The 22,817-nt window shown below is 36.8% G+C and overlaps 3 protein-coding genes and 1 long non-coding RNA gene across 5 annotated transcripts; 1 reads left to right on the top strand and 3 right to left on the bottom strand.

Moving 5' to 3' along the window:
• LOC109707102 (MLO-like protein 1) lies at positions 1,290-6,312 on the top strand. Of its 2 annotated transcripts, none has more exons than XM_020228201.1 (14): positions 1,290-1,580; positions 1,664-1,721; positions 1,843-2,069; positions 2,974-3,090; positions 3,172-3,226; positions 3,329-3,420; positions 4,063-4,137; positions 4,239-4,327; positions 4,425-4,474; positions 4,654-4,694; positions 5,141-5,350; positions 5,471-5,538; positions 5,634-5,694; positions 5,781-6,312. In XM_020228201.1, the coding sequence occupies exons 1-14, from the start codon at positions 1,434-1,436 to the stop codon at positions 6,000-6,002; spliced, it is 1,512 nt and encodes a 503-aa protein (XP_020083790.1). In that variant the 5' UTR covers positions 1,290-1,433; the 3' UTR covers positions 6,003-6,312. The 2 variants fall into 2 exon arrangements, with proteins under 2 accessions (XP_020083790.1, XP_020083782.1); XM_020228193.1 differs by having other exon boundaries at positions 1,291-1,580; positions 3,314-3,420.
• On the bottom strand, positions 6,804-9,838 carry LOC109707095 (protein FAR1-RELATED SEQUENCE 5-like). The gene is made up of 3 exons (XM_020228180.1): positions 9,725-9,838; positions 9,093-9,279; positions 6,804-9,011 (listed from the first exon to the last, which is right to left on the bottom strand). The coding sequence occupies exons 2-3, from the start codon at positions 9,264-9,266 to the stop codon at positions 6,972-6,974; spliced, it is 2,214 nt and encodes a 737-aa protein (XP_020083769.1). The 5' UTR covers positions 9,267-9,279; positions 9,725-9,838; the 3' UTR covers positions 6,804-6,971.
• Positions 10,437-16,220, bottom strand: LOC109707118 (guanosine nucleotide diphosphate dissociation inhibitor 2). Its single transcript, XM_020228212.1, has 13 exons — positions 15,974-16,220; positions 14,597-14,659; positions 14,279-14,362; positions 13,860-13,967; positions 13,562-13,734; positions 12,970-13,081; positions 12,753-12,833; positions 12,580-12,642; positions 12,357-12,458; positions 11,877-12,001; positions 11,540-11,750; positions 11,091-11,165; positions 10,437-10,780 (listed from the first exon to the last, which is right to left on the bottom strand). Exons 1-13 carry the CDS (start codon positions 16,058-16,060, stop codon positions 10,727-10,729), a joined length of 1,338 nt encoding a protein of 445 aa, XP_020083801.1. The 5' UTR covers positions 16,061-16,220; the 3' UTR covers positions 10,437-10,726.
• On the bottom strand, positions 18,082-19,933 carry LOC109706742. Its single transcript, XR_002215303.1, has 2 exons — positions 19,518-19,933; positions 18,082-18,602 (listed from the first exon to the last, which is right to left on the bottom strand). It is a non-coding gene; the product is annotated as an uncharacterized LOC109706742 (long non-coding RNA).

Here is a 22,817-nt window from a genome sequence, read left to right as displayed (position 1 = left end):
ATCTGAACTTACACATGTTTTTCTCTCCTTATTTCTTATCTAATAAGGAAGCGTATAAGAATTAAATTCTCAATTAAATAAGTTGTAGTACATTTCAATATTTTTATAAATATTAAAAAAGCTCTAGTATAATAATTGTTTATTTCAGAAATATGTGTAAGTTCAGATATAAATAGGAATTAGATTAATTTTACATTTCAATAAAAATTAGATTGTTCACGGGAATAAGTGTAATAGTATTTGGATGGTTAGATCGAAATAAAAAATAATTTAACTTTTTAATTAGTTAGTAAATTATTTTAGTGGGATAACTAGTAAAAAAATTAATTAGATTAATAAAAATATTAATGGTTGAATTTACAGATAAAGATATTAAATTATTAATAATTAATTAGCTAATTAATTATACGTAATAAATTAATTATTTACTTTATTATTTAAGCAATATATAATAATTTAAATATATTAATTAAATTAATTAATAATTTAATATTATAATTAAATTTAAATTTATACTTTAATTAACCTTGTTCCTATTTGGGAGCAAACTTATTTCAGAAAAATAGATAGAGCAGCAATTCCAGTCTTATACCAATTATAGTTCTCACGCCCTCTGTTTTATATTTTCTTTCAGAGCCTTCCACGCCGGGAGAGGCTAGGGACCGTCGGAAGGGCATTGCTTCGAGCTAGCTCTTCAGCGAGTGACGAGTTCTAGATGGTCTCCCTCTCGATGTATTTTATTTTGGAGAGGTTGAGAACTGTACCAGTGTACTAAAGACCACCCTTTTGTGTACCTTTTGGACAGATATTGTATATCTATATGTTTCGCTCCTTTTGCTTTAATATACCTCTTTTATCTTGTTATAGACTATAGATCTATCTGTACTCTGATATCTCTAGATGTAGGTTACTTTTGGTTTTATTTTCCGCTGTTGTTGTAGACGCCTTATATGTGCTGACATATGGCGGGTCTGGGCACGCTGCCGGTCCCGGGGCGTGACAGATTATTATACCAATTTATTTCAGAGACCCAAGAACTGTTGTTTTCGGATATAAAAAATCAAACAAAGAGAGGAACAAGAACTTATTCTCACCCTTATTTAAGAACCAAATATTTTTTTGAGAATAGTTTAAGAACCAAATATTACATAAAAAGTATGTAAATCTTACACTCTCTTGTACATTTATTTAGTCCAATAAATAAGTAAATAATGATTTTTTTGAAAAAAATCTTTTATTTTTTCTTTTTTCTTTTAAACGGTTCTCTCTCGAGTCTCCACACTATTACGTACACACACTCCCCTGTTTCCTCCTCTTTCCCTTCACCCCACTCTCCTCTCCGCGTTCCCTGCGCGTCCCCTTCCCCCTCCTCCTCTCTCAAAACCCTAGGCACCAATTCCCCCTTCGATATCCCCACCACCGTTGCCGCAACAATGGCGGAAGGAGGGGGCGGCGAAGGGGGAGCGATCGGGGGCGAAATGAAGCTCGAGCACACCCCCACGTGGATCGTCGCCGCCGTTTGCTCCATCATCGTCCTCATCTCCCTCATCGCCGAGCGACTGCTCCATCACCTCGGAAAGGTGCGACCTTTTACCCTTTTTCGCGCCACCATCTCCCCAGTTTCGGATTCAATTTGTGATTGCACTCTTCGCGAATTCCTCAGTTTTTGAAGAAGAAGAACCAGAAACCCCTTTTCGAAGCGCTTCAGAAAGTAAAAGAAGGTCCTTTTCCTTGTTCCCCTTCTCTTTCTCTCTCTACACCTCTCTCTCTCTCTCTCTTTCTCTCTCTCTCTCTCTATATATATATATATTTAAAATGGGTTTGCTCTTTAATTGTGGGTAGAGTTAATGTTGTTGGGGTTCATATCCTTGCTGTTGACGGTGTTCCAAGGGGCGATCCAGAGGATCTGCATACCTCCGAATTGGACCAATCACTTGCTGCCATGTAAGAAAGACGAAGGTCCCACTTCCGGCGCCGAAGCCCACTTCCGGGCCCACTCCTTCGTCGGCGCCGGTGCTCGGCGGCTGCTTTCGGAAAGTGATTTCGGCTCCGAGCATTGCAGCAGCAAGGTTGGGTTCTAGAAGAGTTCCTTGATCTCTGTACAAAATTTGGTTTTTTGTTGTGGATTTTGATGGATTCATGAAATGGGGTTCTCTGCATAGATCTCCTTTTACTCTGAGCAGGTTGAAATTGGATGCAGAAAAAATATGCTTTAATATTTGTGTAAAATATGTTACTAGAATACAACAATATGGTCATGCTAACACATGCTTTAATATTTGTGTAAAAAATGTTACTAGAATACAACAATATGGTCATGCTAACACATGTTATCATCTTTTTCGTGTTGCTTTCGGAGATCTTAAGACAGAAGCAACACATGTTCCCATCCTTTTCTAGCACTTATTCAAAACTTTACTAAAGTATGCAATATGGAATGTATAACCGAGGACTTGCATTTAAGTTTTGTTCCTTTTGACTAACTACGCATGTATCGAGTTCTTATAGCTCTCCTATATAAATATATGAAAGGAATGAGCTTTGTTTCTGTGACATTTTTGAATCACTAGCAACTATGTAGGGACATTTGTATCCAGTTAGGTTGTTCCTAACCATGCCTGCTGCTTCTAGATAATTATAGTACGCTTTAGATGAATTGGTAACATGTAAACGTTTATTAGTAGTACATGGATGCGTTTTTCTTTTTTGCAGGACAAAGATGGGCCTTGGTTTCTTCTGTTGTAATTGTGGCTCTCCAAGTTGCTTTCTTGGTACTGTAGTTACTAATGCAGTAATAAATCAATGAAATAAGATTTAGGTTGTTCCTCTGGTGTATTTGTTTGATTGTTGTCAGCTGCCATCAGGAAAAAAATCTTAGATCTCTAAACTGTGTTTGTATCATACTCGAGAATTCTTATGTTGCGGTCAAGTTCTTTAATCTGGTGATTAACTTCTTTGCTTCTTTTGTTCCAGCATAAAGTTCCGCTGTTGTCTCTTGAAGCAATACATCAGTTGCATATATTCATATTTGTTCTGGCGATCACTCACGTGACGTTCAGTTTAGTGACCATGCTTTTGGGAATGATAAAGGTAAACAAGAGAGTGCTTTGCATTTTGGCTGCTGCGGCTCGATTGTTACAAAATTATTACTTAGTTCTCTTTATTACTCAGATTCGAGAATGGAAACACTGGGAGGATGCTATCCAAAAAGAAATTAAGGGAGATGGTACGAAATGCTAACTATTTTGGTTGTTTGCTTACATGGCTCTACTCATAATCTATATGTTTATTCTTATTTGATGATTGCTTGCAGGGTTTGCTTCTGCAGCTTCGAGAAAGGTCACCCACGTGCATCAATTTGAATTTATCAAGGATCGTTTCCAGGGTATCGGCAAAGATTCTGTAATATTAAGTTGGTTGGTAAGATTTGCAAGCTATTTCATTTTATACAAACTAAAGTATGTTTTTTCAGCAAGTAAATATGGTTTTGTGAAGTACTTTAGACTAGATATTAATGCATGTGATCTTAGAAGGAAGTTATGTTATCTTAGTAACATTCCAGCAGTAGTCATGTATATCGACTGGAAATAAGAAATCTATCTTTCCTTTTTTATCTCTTAAATAGTGTACTACCATGCTTTATATGTCTTAGATAGCTGTGGCTATGCCTAATTAACAGATGAAAAATTAATTAATCTGCCAACAGAAAATTTGTTTGTATGTATTGTGCTCCACTGAGTTGTGCTTTCTGTTTTCTACCGAGAGATTGTATGTTTAGATAAGGTAAAAATGTACTGAGAACCCCTCATTCATATGCCCCTCAACTTTTATTCTTTTCGATTGACGCCTCCTTAACCAGTTACACGCTCTATGTGTTCGCAAGTTGAAGACGATGCTAGCGAATAGTATTGATTGACCCACTTATTTTCTCTCTACTTGTTCTTAAGAGTACTCACTGTTTGATTCTGACAGTTATTTTTTCACTCTTCTAGGAAAGAAAATGTGTAATTTTTTTCATAATTCTGGCAGAGTAGTTGCTAACTTCTATGTTCCATTTCACAGCATTCGTTTGCCAAACAGTTTTATGGATCTGTGACTAAATCGGATTACACCACAATGAGACTTGGCTTCATCATGGTCAGCAATTTACGCAAGATCAATCTTAAGCTGCTGCTCTTTTCTTAGTTCCTTTTTGAGTTTAACAGTTATTGTAAACCTTACGTCCTGTTTCCTCATAGACACATTGCCGGGGGAACCCGAAGTTTAATTTTCACAAATATATGGTACGGGCACTGGAAGCTGATTTTAAGAAAGTTGTCGGTATAAGGTACTCAATCTTGGAAATTTCTTATGTATCTTTTTTCCTCTACTCAAAATTGATCGTAATTGTGATGCGAAGCTCACTGTTGTGACCTATATTGCAGTTGGTACCTTTGGGTCTTTGTGGTGATATTCTTGTTGCTGAATGTCGGTGGTAAGATTAATCCAATACTTTTTATAAGCTTTATCAGTTAATCTCACGTTTCGTCATCCTTATTTCTTTAAACTCATAGCTTGGGGCTTCAGTATTCATGCTGATCAACATAGTAATTCTTCATTTCGCCAAAATTATTAAATTATTAATATTGATACCATTGTTGTTCCATTATGCAGGTTGGCATACGTATTTTTGGATCGCATTCATTCCTTTGGTTGTAAGTTTTTCAATGAGGTTTCTTATTTTAAAAGTTGACTTCATCTTAGGGAAGATAAGAAGATGGACAATATATACTGAACTATGAAATTGTGGTTCATTTGACTCTTTTACTTATCCTCAGAGGTGAATACAAGACCATTAACTTAGGATTTCACATTTGTCGCCCTCATATGTTATTCTCATGCATGCCTAGAAACTTCAAGTGTTATGTTGTTGCCAGGTGCCTCTAGCGAACTATATTTAGATGTAAATATTCCACATGAATTTTAACAAACTTGAACATTCTAGACAAATTAAAATTCGTAGACCTTAAAATTGTATCCTTCTCAGAGTTAATATATGTGAATATGACATCTTAAGATTGCCATTATTTGTGCAGCAGCACATAGCATGTAAGCATGCACTTTATCAGGACTTGGTGTAATTTTGTTTCATTACTTGCAGCTTCTACTAGCCGTGGGCACGAAATTGGAGCATGTCATAACTCAGTTGGCTCATGAGGTTGCTGAGAAGCATTCAGCTATTGAAGGTGATTTGGTAGTTAAGCCATCAGATGAGCACTTCTGGTTCCACCGTCCCAGGATCGTCCTGTACCTGATCCACTTCATTCTCTTCCAAAATGCCTTTGAGATTGCGTTCTTCTTCTGGATTCTGGTAATGAACTAATTAAGCATCATTTAGAACTAGATTTTTTCCATGTATATGACCGACTGATGGCCATAAGATCTTTATATTTCTAATGGTTTGTCTTATTTCTCTTTTTGAATTATTTAGACCACTTACGGGTTTGATTCGTGCATCATGGGGCAAGTTGGTTTTATTGTTCCCAGACTTGTTATTGGGTATTTAGCATTATTCCACTTCTTTTTTTTTTTTTCAAGTTCATACAAAATAGCTTTTAACATTCTTAAGCTTATATTATGCTATTTTCTTGCAGGATCATTATTCAAATTCTCTGCAGCTATAGCACCCTGCCTCTCTATGCTATAGTAACCCAGGTGATTTTCTCTTATTCGATAATTATTAGGTTAATTCGACTAATTAAATGGCACCGTATGATTTTTTTTGTTTCTTTTGGATCAAGATGGGGAGTTACTTCAAAAAGGCCATATTTGACGAGCACATCCAAGAGGGCCTCGTAGGTTGGGCGAAGAAGGTAAAGAAGAGAAAGGAGCAAAAGATGGGTACAAACAACACATCCATTGAAGAGCCTTCCGCGAATATAGAATTAAAGAGCTTGATGGGAAAGAAAGATCCCCTAATAGATGAGGGCAAATCGAGCCATGGCGAAGAAAGCATGTTGTAATCAAGTTCTATCGAAATGCATCAATCGTCGGCTTACACAGTGGTGTTTTTGTTATGGTAGAGCCTTTTGTTGTATGTTGTTTTCCCCATGCTAAAAGTGTTCTACTATCATGCATGACACTACTATTTTTGTTCAGTAAACATGCATGAGATGCTGCTTTGTAATGAGGTTTTTGCAACTTTCACTACCCTTCAGAGCTTTATACTTTGCTCTTATGGAACTCTATTGTTATATGGCTATTGATGTAATACTAAAGAGATGCTGTTATATCAGAGGCAATAGCAGTTTATTTTCTTTCTTATTCTCTACAGTTGAGGCTCAGTAACTTCTCAACCTGTAAAATATGCATTGATCAATGCAGCTTTGCTATTTGAGGACTCCATGCACCTTTGGTCCCTTTTTTTCAGATTTACAAAGAGAGAAAAATGAACTCCCTTTTTTACTTAAGCTCATCACTAATGATGTAAAATCAAATAAATAGTCAATTGATGGTTTATTTTTTCATCTCCTTTTTTATTCAAAATGCATCCCTTCTTTTCACAATTCAACCATTATGGCACACCCCTGCATTTAAATTTCATTTTTAATTGGATTGATGTGTTTAGCCATATGCCCATTAGATATTAACTGAACCAGGTTTTAGGTCCACCACTATCAATACAGTATAAAACCGGTCGGATATGCACTATGAGTTGAAAGATTCCGACTCTGGTGATATGCAACTTTAACAATTAAATTATAGAGCACAATTCAAGCAGAAACATAGTAAATAACCATAGTATAGATTTGAACAATCACAACTTGTAAGGGGAAAAAAGGGCAATTTTTGTAACATTAATCAGCAGAACCATATACAGAGAATGCAAAGTGCTACTTATATGCACAGCACTGGGCTTCTTGTACTTACATTTGATGAGCCGACAGATCAAGATTGGTGTTGCAGAATGTTACAACAGATCAAGATTGATGCTAAGGAGAGTTCCATTGCTCGACGTCCGTCCACTTTCTGAATGGAGAAGACTTTGTCGAGATTTGACTACCCAAAGTATCTACCTCGCTAGGTTGTGTGATGGATGGCTGTGAAGCATCGCTTTTTGAGTTTGTCGCATTCTCCCCCTGTAAAAGTGCCTCTGCTTCCGTTGTTAATATATCTAGTCCTTTTTCCACGTATGCGAGAGCTTCTCTAGAGGCAGAACTCTTGATCGCAACAAGAAGGGCCTTTTGGCAAATCCGTGCATAACATGACGCAGGAGTTTCTCGCCCATCAGCATCTACAGCAGGCTGCGGAATGCATGAAGCAGTTCCATACTTTGCAAACTTAGTCCATCTCTTCAATATGTAGCGATGAGGGAGATTGAAGACATTGTTATAATTTAGGACCTTCAAAGCATGGAAACATAAAATTCCAGCACATTCGTACTTCTTGCATGAGCACTGTACGGTATGATCTTCGACATTGAAGATGACAATCCCCTCATTCTTAGAGTCCAAAAGTGATACCTTGAACGTTCTAATAGATCCATCGGAGGTCACTAGTTCACAAGCACTAACTAATTGACTCTTGAATTCCTTCTCAAAATCAGCATATATATGCTTTGTATATGAATCTGCTGCCATAGTCAGCATCGGTATGCTGGACACAAAAGGGATAGGCTTTGTTCGCCATGAATTATAGTCTTCGTACAACTCTTTCTCATGGAAAAGCTTTAAGGTCTTGTGGTATTCTATAATAAACTCCTCAATGGATAACTTCTTTCGAAATAACTTTTTTACTAGGTTATTCATATCGTCATCTCTTTGTATCGTTCTCATGTCAGCACAAAAGGAATCACAACAAAATACCGTAGCCCATTTCTCACGAAGACTATACAGGTTCTGTAACCATAAATTGTCCTCAAGTTGGTAGGTCTTCAACATGTCCTCCCATTTGGCCACGAACTGTTCCACAGAATGTGCTTCATATATGCAACTTCTGAATGTGGACATAAAATTCGGAAACATGGGAATAACATGACTAAGATTTGTGGCCGTATTTTGAGAAATATGCCGAAGACAGAGGCGCTGGTAAGAACTTGGAAGAACCACTGAGATTGCTCTAGAGATGGCCTCGGAATGGTTGGCGAAAATAGTAGACGGCTGCTTTCCAGACATACAAGATAGGAAAGTCTTGAAAAGCCAAACAAATGAATCTGCAGTTTCGTCGAAGAGAAGTGCTGCTCCAAAGACAATTGTTTGCTTCTGATGGTTAATGCCAAGGAGAGGCGCGAATGGGATTTCGCATTTATTGGTTTGGAATGTGGTGTCGAAGGACACGACATCACCAAAGTATGCATAATCGACAATAGCATGCCCCTCCGCCCAGAAAAAGTTAGCAACTTGTCCCGACTCATGAACTTGGATGGCGTAGAAAAAGGAAGGATCTTCTCTCCGCTTGTTCTTAAAGTAGTCCAAAAGAGTTTGAGCATCCCGCGCACGCAATAATTTTTCCCGTTGTCCACAGACATAATTAACAGTGTCCATACGCGGAAAACTCCCATTTTCAGATCCATTAAACTTCTCTTCGATCTGATACGGGGTAATCCCGGTCTTGTCCATCCACTCCATAAGTCGGCGTTGCATAGGCAAAATTTGTCGATGCGATCTAAGCATGTGCACTTTGCTTGGGCTAACGGGCTTGTGAGTATGCTCTAATTCTACCCTCTTGATGGTCCAAACATTCTTTCGGTCGACCCTAAACTCAACGCGAGCCCTGCAATTGGCTCTCCCAGTTGCGCGTGGCTCTTTCGGCACACGAATGGGGTGGGCATAATGCTTTCCTTCCTTGCTGCACACAAAATACCTACATTGCAGACTACCGTCTTTCCTTCGACTTGTATGACTTTTCCGGACACTAAAACCTACTCTTTCTGCATACGCATTATAGAAGTTGTAAGCTTCTTCCTCTGAGTTAAAGGTCATTCCAACTCGCGGCGGTTCTCCATAGCAAAGTTCCTTTTGTGAAGCAGCTTTCTACAATTAAAAAAAAAAAATATTACATAAAAACGTAAGCGCATAAAACAAGAAATTAGGGACCATTGATATGATTACTACCACTCTCGACGACGATAGGGGTGTTGCACTAATTTTTAGACCATTGGAATCAGAGAACTCGCGGTTGGAACGAAGCATCTCTTCTCCTCTATGTGTCACGTCCGACGTAATCCTAGATCCTGAAATGTCGGCATTCGGGGCGATCACCCCTCGATGGCTCAGTTCCTTCTCCATTTGGACAATAATACTGAAATCGAATATATTTAGCATCAAACAACTAAAATTTCATACAAGAGATGATTAAAGATTGATAAAGGAGTTGCGTCGGTACTCCGAATTGCGAACTGTGACATGACCTGTTACCTATCAGTAAAACCAATCTACCATATAGTAGGAAAAACACTTAAGATCATGTTTATGCTTCTGCTTCTGCTTCTGCTTCTGCTTATGCCTCAAGCTAAAGTTACTCGTAACATTTCGTTTCGTTGGCAGTAGTAGTTAAAAACAAGATTTTTGAGGTCCAAAAGCAGAATTTCTGAATTCGAGCTTAAATTCTTAGCAGAATTTACGAAAGAAATGAACTATTGGGGGGGAATGCGTTTCTCCTACATCAGTTTCTACGATCAATTTGGCAAATTTTATCAAATAATTTCCCCAAAAAAGCAAAAATTAGGGACTCTTTTTTGATCTACCTGATCCAATCGCCTCTTTGGAGATCGGTGGAGATGGGCGTCGTACGGATCGAGTCTCTCTCTCTCTCTCTCCCCTAGGGTTTCGGTTGGGGACCGTTCGTGAAATTCGAATGGGGCGAGGGACAACTGGGGGAAAAAAATCTACCCTTCCCCGCGCCGTTCGTTAACGGGTAAAGGGGTTCGATAACTTCACGTCCGACCCGACCCGAACCGTCAAGTTCTAACTCCGGTAACGCAGGAGAGCATTTGTGCTTAGAGATTCGCGCTCGTCGCCAGGTGTCGTCGCATGGTGAAGTATAGCCGTATCGCCTTTTGCAGAAGAGTCCACTTTTTTTTCCCATTTCACAACAGGGCCTTGTTAATCAATTTTGACTCCCATTTGTTAAATATTTTCTATTTAACAAACAAACAATATACAAATGGATGTATACACTTTAACCATCAATTTTAACTACGATTACAAGTTTTGTCTCAGTTTTTTATTTTTATGGACTAAATTTTATTCTCAGAGTTTCAATTTCAAGAAAAGAGAGTCAAGAAACAATGTTGAAGCTGCAAAAAAGGATTTGATTATTGTACAAATCAAAGAAAATAAATTTTCATAATTTATGGTTTAATTTATTCATGACCAAGCACTTTATCCCATACTCTTTTTTTGTGTGACTTAATACAAGGCTAAATTCTACTGCAAAAAATTGAAATATAATAACAATTAAGGAGCAAGTATCCATTGTGGAAACAATAATGTAATAAACAAGCCAACAGTGACAAGCCAAATCCACATTCCACAAAATAACTTAGCAACATCTGAATGCAAGTGTTTAAGAGCTTAGTATATGATGTTGATATGGTGAACAAGAACATGATAGCAGCAGTGAAAATATCTGACAGCACTGGATTTATCAAGTCTAGAACATTCTATGTAAAGCCAACTTCGTCGATCCGCATAACCCACAAAGATAATCACATGTTTTATGGGACTTAATTGGACTGATCTTTGTTTTAGTATTCTTCGGCGGCACTCGCAGCACTGAGATCCACGCTAAGATCCACCGTCTGAGAGAAGAATTGATGCGAGTTAGATCCCATTTTAGAATTATATAGAACAAAATATAGTCGCTTGAACATATATAAATACTTAAATTAATACTGTTTATTAGGAAAGAGATAACTTCTTGATATGAGCTTTGGCTTGTTTTAGTTGTAAAGTAAAAACAACAACAGCAAGAAGCATTGGAAACTTTGGAAAAGATTAAGAACACTTGACGTAAGTCACCCTAATTCGCTGGCTCAATACGTATCGTAATATCTAAAGCATAAGAATGAAACAAAATAAAGGGGAACAACAGCATGGAGTAAATATTACCTTCCCCGTTATCTTTGTATACATGGAGAGAACATCCGTGACAGTAGACTCAAAATGAGTCGTCGCATCATAACTCTGCATACAGCAAACTAGTCATTGAGTATCTACAGAATTTAAACTACGAAGAATTGAGGTAAATTACACTGTCGGTAATTCATTTGTTGTAATTGATGGATTGAGCTTGAAATTCCTGTTTCAAACGGGTCTCTTCGTCAAAGAAGCGATGGCGTGGCGGCAAACTCAGTTCACATGGCAGCTTAATAAAGTACCATGCCATCCCCCCATTAGAGGTAACAAACAGAGTTTAACAGAGGACCGACTAAACCAAACACTAACCTTTAGTGCATCAATCGCAACAAATCAAAATTCCAAGATGCAAGTTAAATTCTATGTTAAGGTCATGACCGGTGGTGTAATTTAACCACAAAGAATGTATTGGGAAGTTTTACCGTCGAGATGAAGCAATTATCCAAGGAAGGCTCATTGACAGGTTCAAATCTATCGTATGTATCAAAAAACAACTCATCCACTGGCCCTAGAAGATCAATCCCAGGCTTCAATTCCATCTCTGGGTTATCAGTCTCAGCTTCAGTTGAGACAAATGCAATGAACTTCCCTCTTGGTGCAACATTGTGGGTATACGAACAACAGAACACGTACCTGATAAGCCACATAATGCGGAAGTAATGAGGTTAGAAGAGATACTATCTAGACAAGAAACAAGATCACCAAGAGCTGTGTGTGTGGGACTTTCAGATATAATATACTTCAAGGGTAAATTCTCACATGTCTGACCTACGCCCCAGTTGCTTCTGGGGCAATATAACCTGTACTGAGTGAGACTCATCAGTACTTGGAATTGGGTGGCTCATAATGGCAATTGCTCTTGCTACTTTTCCAACCTTCCGAACCTAAAATATCCACACACACCAAAAAAAATAAAATAAAATAAAATAAAATCATTTGCCATTACAAAAGACAACTGGAATAACCAATGAGAGGTTACTACAATTAAAAAGTACGACAATATCTAAAATTAATAGCTGCAAGGAAACACTGGTTCACTTTGGCCGCTTGAAATTTCTATCCTGCATTGAAGCCCCCAAAACTACAAAATTTCATCACCTGACCTCTTTCACTAAGACTTCCATTAGGTGATAATGATTTCTATCACTTTGCCAGGTACAATGAAGGGTTTCAATCATCTCAAGGCGTGCAACAAATATCAGATTTCTAACAAGGTAACAAGGAAATAAAATCCTCTACCTTGTTAGGCAGGTAGGAAGGGTCGCATACAACTTTTTTACACTTAGCAGTTTCCCCTTCCGAAGTCACACCACAAACTTTTCCTTCCATATCAAATTCAACCTGGAATGGAGTCGATAAATAAGTAATTGTAACAGAAAATGAAAAATGATGATTATCGAAATTATGTACAATTTTATCATTAATCAACTGATAATATGGAGTTGAGAAATACTAAGGCTACCTTGCACTCTGGCTTATTTAACATGTATGTCCCACCATAAACAGCACTAAGGCGTGCAAAAGCCTGTATAAAAATAATGATAATAATAATAATCAAAGATATAACTTCCACCAGATGGAAGTCCAAGAGAAGTCATCATAAGTGTAAGGGCCAGATGATAAGAATGACCAAACCTGCGGCAGCTCTCCTAATCCATATAATGGATAAATGTATGGTGACCCTCCTTGGAAACGCGCAAGAGATTCAGCATAAAGCTGAAGGTGAACACCCAAGAAATAATATTAGAAATAACTAAATTATTAGAAGGTAAAAAAGAAATAGATGGAAGTCTCATAGGGTCCTTTAGTTATAAATTAAGACTAACTACATGCTATAAACTGCAAGACTTACCTTCATCCTTTTTACAGTGTCAAGTGCAGGCTCATGTAGATAGCGGTCATCTCTATGAAGAGCCAATGCATGGCCAATAAAATCTACTGTGTTGTCATCCAAACCATATTTACTGAACAAAGAGACAATCACAAGTAGCATAAATATCAGCTTAAGCACAAAATATGCCCCAAAAGTATGTCAGAAGGATTTATTACTGTCTGTTTGTGCAGATTTCTTTCTGAATGAATATCTAAATATGCTGGAAAGTTACTGATGAATAATCAAATCTATTTGCCAAATATGAAAAGAAACTCGATTGCTTAATAGAGAAATAAAAATATAACAGTACAAAGAAACTTATGTCTGATTGACGAAATTAACTTTTAAACAGAATATTCTTCATAGGTAATTAACTCTCCTATTTTAATAGTTAGATTAACTTATAAGTAGATGGTTATCTAGCAGTATAGTTGTTCAACAAGGACGTCACTTAAAGCTAGAGAAATTCCAAATATAGTTTTGCTCTACAAGAAAAAAGAAAGGAAAAAAAGTATCAAAATAAATCTAGTATAAAACTGCCAGTGCAAGAAGGAATAGATTGGGTGCCCACGAGATCAATTCCCTGGTTGTCACTCTTGTAAGGTCCAATCCTTCATGCGTCTTCGGATCATCTTCTTTATAATCTTGGACATAGATGAAGAACTTCCTCGCTCTGCGTTTTTCAAACAGTCCCATCAATGGAGATCTGAGTGCCTCCATATCAGTCGCAGGAACCTTGTGAATCTGTCACAGTACAACAGCAAACAGGCAGGGGACATAAGTATAACAGCATTCACTAATAAGAGATTGTCAAAAAGAGAAAATTCATAAACTGCAATAGCAACTAAGAAACCAGAAAATGTATATACCTTTCCTTTATTAAGTACATAGCTTCCATCTACAGCTTTGAAGGATAGGTACTTCGTAACATCTGTATGAATGAGGACGCGCACCAATATGCCATTTGCCATCATGAACTAGCCAGATAAACATTATCTTGTCAGTTGCAATGTCTATAGTACTGGTCAAATCTGCCATCTCCATCTAAAAACACAAAATATATATATCTAGACCTAGTAGTTAAAACCTTTCGCTAAGAAAAAGGAGCGGAATCAGCATAAAATTAAAACTCTAAGACACATGGCTTGACATTTACTTCTTTTTTCTGCATCTTGATGTTGAAAGTAGATTAGATTCTGCAGAATAACTATCTGAATCATATACATTATTAGATTAACAAGCTTATGTAGATCTAGGAAACACAAACTATAGAAAGAGGAGGACAAACCTTAGGAACCATGTCTACATTGTAGTCTCTGCTGGGCCCTAAATGTGTTGGAGGCTTATCATTACCCCTAAACCTTTTCCAGAGCTGTATGAGAAAGGAAAGAGCAGTAATTGCAGGAAATTATTATTTTTTTAAAAAAAAAAGATCAACACAAAAAGTACGAAAATGGCTTCAAAAAATTTCCTGTAAGATGATGATCTTCTTATAACAAGGGCAACAAGCTCAGCAACTTTTGGGTTTTGTTTGATGTATCGAGAGAATGAAATGGTGATTAATCAACTTACAACAATATAAGCAAAGATAGTCAAAGTTTCTTACCTGGATGAGATTGAGAGAGCTCGACTCTCCTCCATAGTAGTCGTTTCGATCCATGTGCAAGACCTGGCACAAAATTGCAGATCACCAACATGGAATGAAATTTAATGGCAACTACTGCAACTAGTCAAATACGGCCAAATATACAGAGTAATGCACAAAGGATAAAATAACATCTACAAACACTTCCACAGTAGCAAAATTTTCAATCATTATGCTGCTAATTTTAACATTTTGAAGAACATTTAGAACCATGAAGTCAAGGAGTGGTTTAGGCCCAATCAGCTGTATAATTTATGACTCCAATCATATAAGCAGAGAACATACTGGCTAATCAAAGCAAAACATAAATATAAAACAGAAGCATCACACACCACAATAAGACAGTAGGAACATCATAATTGAAAAGCAGATTACAATTATTGATGATTTATCAGAATCAAGTATACAACTTCAGCTTCTGCCTTAGAGCACCTCTTCCACCATTAGAAATAATCAGTTTGACAAAATTATAGTATAACAGGAAAGAGATAGCACATGGAAGAAATATAATCTTAAAGATGAAATTTCAAGAAAAAAAGGCAACAAATAATACAAAAACAGTTCTCCTCCCTTTTAAATAAGGGTTTTAGTTGCTGAAATCTGAACAAATAAAGACTTTTGATATTTAAGGTAACAGGAAATGAAGAAATGACAAGACAAACTGAGAAAGAAGACAAATTAAAAATAAAGACAACACTGTTGGTATGATTGATCAAATTTATCTAAAGACGCTGACCAATGGAAATATGAAACCATTGATAGAAACAGTCCATACCGTATCTCTCATTTAACAGCGCTATATTTGTCATAATAAACTTAAACTAAGATTATCTAAGCAACTGAAGAGGAATTATTAGTGAGGAGCCAAATTAAATCTGCAAACCACAAAAAGAAGTCAAAAAAAAAAAAAAAAAGAAGCTCAGTTCAAAGTTGCCACAAAGACTATTTTGTGCAGGATTCTTTGCCAAATCAAGCTTGAAATAACAAATAAATGTTCATTGGGCAAAGCTACCTGAAAAGGCCTTTACAAGAGAGGGGAAAAATAAAGAGGATCTTTTAAGCAAATTGCAACCTAGCAGAGGCAGCAAAATATGTAGATCGGAACAGAGACAACCAAATGAAGATCCAATATTCGTATCCTGATCTAAACTAAGAGATCTCAATGTTCATACGATTCCAAAATTTAATCTTTTAGAGGTGATTTGAGCATATATTCTCATATTAAAGTGAACTTCCAACCCAAATTCGATCGATCGATCGAGATCGATCACAACACAACAAACTACATCAAGCAATCTGAACCAAGAGATCGTGATGAATCGAATTAGAGAGGAGGACCTTGAGGCCATCGACGGAGAGGAGGCCGCTGAGGATGCACTCCTTGAGCCCCGTCCCGAGCACTATCACGTCGTACTCCTCATCCATCGCGACCACCAAATTAGGGCAAACACGGAGAGCGAGACAGAGTGTGTGATTTGGGGATCGGTAAAGCTAGGGTTTTATAGGAATCCCACTATATATATCGAGAGAGAAATGCTTTGGTAAAGCGAAGAAACAATTCTAAACAGCGGAGTAGGAAATTTACAGGAATAGAGGGGGAGAGAGAGTTGACGCGAGATTTTGGGAGGATCCACGAGAGACATGGAAGAAAACAGTGTGTGAACCCGGTCCACCATGAGCCTTATCTATCCGCTTACCGTCCGATGATTGCGGTAATCTCGTCTCACCTGAAACTGGACGGCTGAGATTGAAAGATGTGATTGGGTCGGAGGTTGGTGCACGGTATGTAGGGATAAACCGGGTGCAGGCATTACCTTTCTGCCGCACACGTAGTGGGCTAGGGAACTGGGCCGGGTACGGATCGAGCCCACGTAAACCAATGATCCAATGGAAATGTTCCCTGAACACTGTTCACCACTACAACCTGTGTACCGTAGCCTCATTTCATCTGATAGTTCAATCTCAACCCTCCACTAGTTGCGGTGTTACCTTGGGACGGCTGAGATTTAATGTTGATACAGATATAGGGCGATGCATCATGTGATGCACGAATGCACCGGGTGTAGGGATAGTTTTTGATCGGACGAAGTTACTGGGCTCTGTAAATGGGCCGTGTTAGGCCGAATAACCTCGAAAGCCCAAGATCGTTTAGGAAATAATTGTTGGGCTTTGAAGTCACAAAGTTGGCCCAAAACTTTCTACTATAAAAAGCCTCGGCCCATAATCTATGGCCAATTCAGCCCAACGGTTGGAACCGTCCCCTACATGAGACCATCTCATCCACCGTTCATACAGCTTTAAGATTTGTGTCGTTCACATGATAAATGGCAGATGAAAGAGTCTCACGTCGGAGATCATCTTATCCACCGTTCATGCAAGTTTGAGATTCGTGTTGATCACATGATGAACGGCAAATAAAATAGTCTCCTGTTGGGGACGGTATGTGTACTGGTCTCTAACATTTTAATTTCTGCAATTAGGTTCATAACATCTATATGGGCAACATAACAAAAGCCTTTTGATGGTGAAGACTAGGACAAGCTAGCCTCGGCTAAAGCATTTCTAAAAGTACGGGAAGGTTGGGTGAGACGTATTAAGTGAGCCCGCTTCGCTAAAAGCGTAGTGTCTTGGTGATCATTTTGCCCTCACCGGCCATGCCCGACCAAGTCGAGTCTTGTGCCTTTCGCTTGTAGTCCAACTTTTCGTTATCAATAAAATACTCGTTGTTTGTGCCAATTTGCAGGATCCCTTTACGTGCTTTCTCTCGATTCTCGGTCGTTGCCAATTTGCGAAGTTGCGCCTCGGGACGGTTTTGCTTGGCTGGCTCGTTTTGTGCAGGTGACAGACGAGCGCCACGCGGGCTTTTCGACAAAAAGTCATTAGACCCGTGACAGTATGAATAGAGTTGTTACAGAAGCTTTAAGAGTGTAAATCTCCTATAACAGCTCTAGACCTTCTTTTCATTGGCAGATGTTTTGTACTTTTCAAGCAAAAAAGCTATTACAGAAGCCACGCTAAACAAGCACATGAGATAACGCAAAAAAGGGTGCAAAGTGCAAATGAATTCGACAGCGCTTGTACAAACTGCATAAAGAGTAAGGTTTCATCAGAAGACACTGATTATGCTTAAACATGGTACTCATTTTCCAAACTGAGAGATTTGATCAGAAACACTCATGCTCAGAAATTCTGAACAATTATCATCTGTAACTAAAATGCAATTGAGAGTAACAACAATACTCCTGCTGCAGTGCGAATTTGCCGAAGTGATTTTACTGCAATGTTTCTTCGAAAAACACTACTCAAACAGTACTTTATCGAACAGCACTGCATCTGGCAAAGTAATCTTGATCTAGCAACAATAATTTTCACTGCAATATGTTAACAAACTTCGAAAGAGAAAGTAACGAAAAGTTTGGAAAGCAACTAGTAGTCACTCACTGATATAGAAGAAATAAAAGAACATATTTCTCTTTTTAACTCATCGTATATAACATGGAAAAGTTATCGGCGCTTTACAAGTAAGGGGATGCGATATTCCGGGTATCAGATGGCATAAAGGCCAAGATCAGCAGCACAACAAGTATGCCGATCGGAAGTAGTAATAACAAAAAAGGCGGCGGAGGCAACGGGGGCAAAAGTAGTGGAAGAACCAATAGTGATGCCGTTAGGCAACCAAGTATCACGAACGATTCGACGGTGAAATAACTCGACGGAAAAGGTCTCTGGCTATTCACTTGAGGCCTTTTATGCTCCACATACAATCTCTTAGCTGAAGAAGTTCTCAGTACTTTGTTTTCCATGAGCTCGCCACTTTGAGCCTTTACACCGATTTGGCTTTTCCTTCTCACTTTGGTACTCGAGGTTCTAGAGCTCATTTAAGCGCCTCGCTCGTATGTTTCGGTCTTTCGATATGAAAATGAAGAGAACTGAGATTAAAGCCTGATAATGAACCGCAGAATTCAACCTGCCAACAAAAAGAATAAAATTCGGAATAGCAAATTAACTCCCGGAAAAATTGGAATTGAAATTTGGAACCGTTTCAGCGCATAAATGATAGAATCAATTGAATGTTATTATATCGAATTTCAAGGACAGATGCATAATTCTAACTTTCAAGTGCTACAGAAGCAAATATGCAAATTCACAACTTTTTCCTGATTATCAAATGCTACTAAGGCATCATTAAGCCGAAAACTATATTTTGATATTCTTGGGCGCAATCCGTTGTAGTCTATGTTAAATTTTCGGATCCAATCCATTATGCGAATTACTGCAGCACATTTAAGCTTTGCTAGAGTCTAGATTAGGATTTTATACTCACATCTATTCAATGTTAGAGAATTATGTTTTGATCACTGTTGTCTACTAGTGAGATCTTGAGATTTTGGGTGCATTGCAATTAGGATTCCTTAGAAAAGAGAGAACTTTTTCGCCGCCGCCTCGTATTCCGCTCCTCCGTAGTGGAACTTTCTGCTCCACTTTGCCTCCCTTCTGGCATAGGCAAATGCCGAACCATGCAAATCTCTGTCGTATTTTTTCTTACGTCGTCTTCTGTGTTTCCGCCGGATTCGCGCGCAATTTACCGCAACATTAATCTATATTTCTTGGCCAAGATTTCTATTCTGAGCCCTCAAAACATATGCTTACAAATTTTCCCCAGTATTCAGAAAAAAAAAGGTTCCATCACCCAAACACAAAAGCATGATATGATCAGGAAATACAAAGAAAAACAAATCTACTTCTTGAGTTGGGGGTTCTCAGAAGTTAACTTTTCCTTGCAGATCTAAAAACTGGAATTTTTAGCAATCCTAAATCCAAATCTTAAAAAAAAAAAAAGTTATCAGAAACTATAAGAAACAAATATGGGAGCAAGCATCACCTGGAGTTCCTCTGAGATGATTTTATTTTTCCCCCCTCTTTGAAACCAAAATCCTAAACTATATTAAAAGATGGTTGAGTAAGATCACCTCTCTCTCTCTCTCTCTCTCTCTCTCTCTTTTATATTTGGGGGTTCAACTGTGCATAGATGAGGAAGAATGGGAAAAGGTGGTGGGAGATGGGACTAAAAATGGAAAAACAAGTGCCACTGTCAAGTCACTCTTAAAATGCTCAAATGTTAAAAGGAAAAGACCCTGTGATGCTGATAGGGTTTCAGGTGCACAAATTTCTTTGCAAACTCTTTATCTTTAAAAAAAATTAATTAGTTCTACTGCTCTTCCAGATCTGCACTCCAAACTCTTCCAAATCAGCACAAAACTTTTGACAGCTGCTGGACATTAACTTAAATTAAATAAAAGACATTTTTACATTAAAAAATAAGCAGAATTTAAACTCAGAATCTTTTGTGACTCCATACAAAAAAAAAGAAAGGAATTTTATCTAATATGCTTCGTAAAATTTTAAAAATATCTTATTTATTCTTTGGAGGAATAAATTATCGTTATTGATTTTGAAAAATTCCTTCAAATCTCTCTTTCTTCAAAGAGTATGTTGATAATTTTAAAATAAATTTAAAAATCTTGAAATATATATATATTAAGAAGTGAATAGGCGAACGAAAGCCACAAAAAATTACGTATCTCTAAAAGCTTGAACTGTCAGATAATGACGTTATATTCAACGCGTTGGAAATTTTTGTACGCCAACAATATGAGTGTCCACTTAAAATTTAGAATGCATTTCAATTATACGTGGCGGTTCGGCAGCCGACTAAGTGAGCAGTCAAAAGAATCCCTATCTTTAAATGAACGATCAAATCAGTTGGTGTGTAGAGACTTTCTGCGCACTAAGCCTACATAAATGAGTATCCTAAATCGAGGATTGGCTTGACAATAACATCCTATTCCTATAAAATGGGCAAGTGTTGGGTGGTTGTGTGGGAGTGAGACCAACAAAAAAAGGCCCTCTTTGAACATATAAATGAGAAATAATAAAACTATGCATGGGCTCTAGATTATGTTGTTTTAAAACATTATGATTATAACTTAAATTTAAACTCCTTAAATTTTCATAATATGGTGTATATATATATATATATATATATCATAATATGGTCAACAAAAGGAGCTTGGTTGGGCAGTTGAAATGTTGGGAGTTGGATACAATGTATTCTAATCCAAAGCAGTGATTGTACAAATTTGGGGGGTGATGTGTTACCTAATGATGTGGAGAAATTATATGGCTTCTTCTTGAGGAGCTTTCCCTTTCTTTTGGAAGAAGCCAAAAGCCACTCATTAAAGTGCTTCTCAAGGTTCCTTCCCCCTGGGCTTAATTAACTGCACCTACACTCATCAGATTCTGTCCCTTTCAATCCCTTGCCACATATGTAGCCACTCCTTTTATTATCATTTATTATTATATTATTAGTACTTTTTTTTTATCCTGCTTTTAGAAGATTTTTTTTTTTTTTTTTTTCGGTTCGAACTAACAGATATTGGTACTAATGGAAAAAGAAAATATGCGACTTCGCATTAAATGCGCTTTCAGATTTTAAAAGTTATCGCAAAACAATTTATGACCAATTGCGTGCTAGTGGTCTTCAAATTTTATCTAAATTTTTATTTTATAGCCAGATGATGTGTTATGACCACTTCCACGAGTGGATGCAAATCGAATCTAAAAAGTAAAAACTATATTATCGGTTATCGGAATTGAAGAACTACACAATCATGGGTTGTAAATCTCTCGCCCACTATATATCCAAAAAGACCATTCATTTTAGACCATATTATACTTTGTAACTGTTCCTTTTACAATTATTCATAATTTTCAATTTATCATTTATTTTTAAAGCACCTTAATTCTAAATAAAAAATCTCATTAGTAAACATAAAAGAGTAGAGGTATATTTGAAAGAATTTTTTTAACCAAAAGAGCATTTTGAACAACAAAGAAAAATTAGATATTTTAAAAGTTTTGATGAGCATATTAGATATTATTTTTTTTATTTTAATCTACTCTCAGAAGTAAACATTCATTCTCACTGTTTAAAAAAAAAAATAGCTGTAGTTTATAAATTAAAAGAAGAAAATTTGAACCTTGGGGGGACCAAAATGGGTATTATAAATAATAATAATAATAATAATAATAATAATAATAATAATAATAATAATAATAATCTAGGAAAGGATGTTACATATGGATCACAAACATTTTCATTAGCTACCAATTAAGGCAACATGTAAAACAAAATAAAAAAAAGAAAAAAAAAAAGAGGTGGTGTTAATTGTTCTTTAATTATTGTGATTGAATGGCTTTTCCCTGGTCAAAAGGGCATTAATTCCAAATAGTATAAATTTGTGAGGGTAAAGAACCTTAACTATTGGACATAGATGGATATCCATTAATATCATGGGAACCTCAATTTGGTATCAAATTTATCAAAAAAGTATAGTTCATACAAGTCACGTAATTAATTAATGTCTCCATCAATCGCACTCCAAATTCTCAAATTTTATACGCGAATTATTACAGGTGATTCAAAGATTTTCTACAATCATAGTATTCATTAAATATGAATTTGATATCATAGAGTTTGCGAACAGATGGAGAAATATTTACGTAGTAACAAATAAGATTTTTTTAAAAAAAACATGGTGCATAGTAAGCTAGTAAAAAATTAGAAATAAAAAAATATTCTCATCCACCAACATGGCCAAATTTGATTTAGGAAAATAAAAAATACCATTGCATGGTACCAAAACAAAGCTTTTAGCTTTTAAATTTTGAACATGACATTAATGTTAAAAGATTAAAAGAACTATTTATTACCACACATAAAGAAATTATAAAAAAAAACTTTTTTGTACAACTCCACAAAAGTTGGATTTGTTGGTTAAAAAATGGTGTAGCTTGTGTGTATGAAAAGTCTAAAAAAAGCAAAGCTAAACTTGAGACTAAGTTCCAAACCCCTTCTTTATTAGGTAAAAAATTCACATGGTTGTGATTCATTTCTTTTTTAACTTTTTTTTTTTTGTGGTTCTCATTTATTTTAATCATTCAAAACTCAATTTTCTTATTATAAAAACACTAACAAGAATCGAACTCCAGATGTGTTAATCTCATTTCAAATATCAATGTCGACTAAGCTAAGCAGGGAAAATTGTAGAAGGGCTCTCAATTATTGTAGGGGAATACCATAATCAAAAAATTAATTATGGGATCAAAAGTTGAGAAGTGT

The sequence above is a fragment of the Ananas comosus genome, linkage group 1 (genome assembly GCF_001540865.1).
Source record: "Ananas comosus cultivar F153 linkage group 1, ASM154086v1, whole genome shotgun sequence".
Classification (NCBI taxonomy): domain Eukaryota; kingdom Viridiplantae; phylum Streptophyta; class Magnoliopsida; order Poales; family Bromeliaceae; genus Ananas; species Ananas comosus.
The sequence above is the reverse complement of the archived record's forward strand: the minus strand, read 5'-3'. Positions and strand labels throughout refer to the sequence as shown.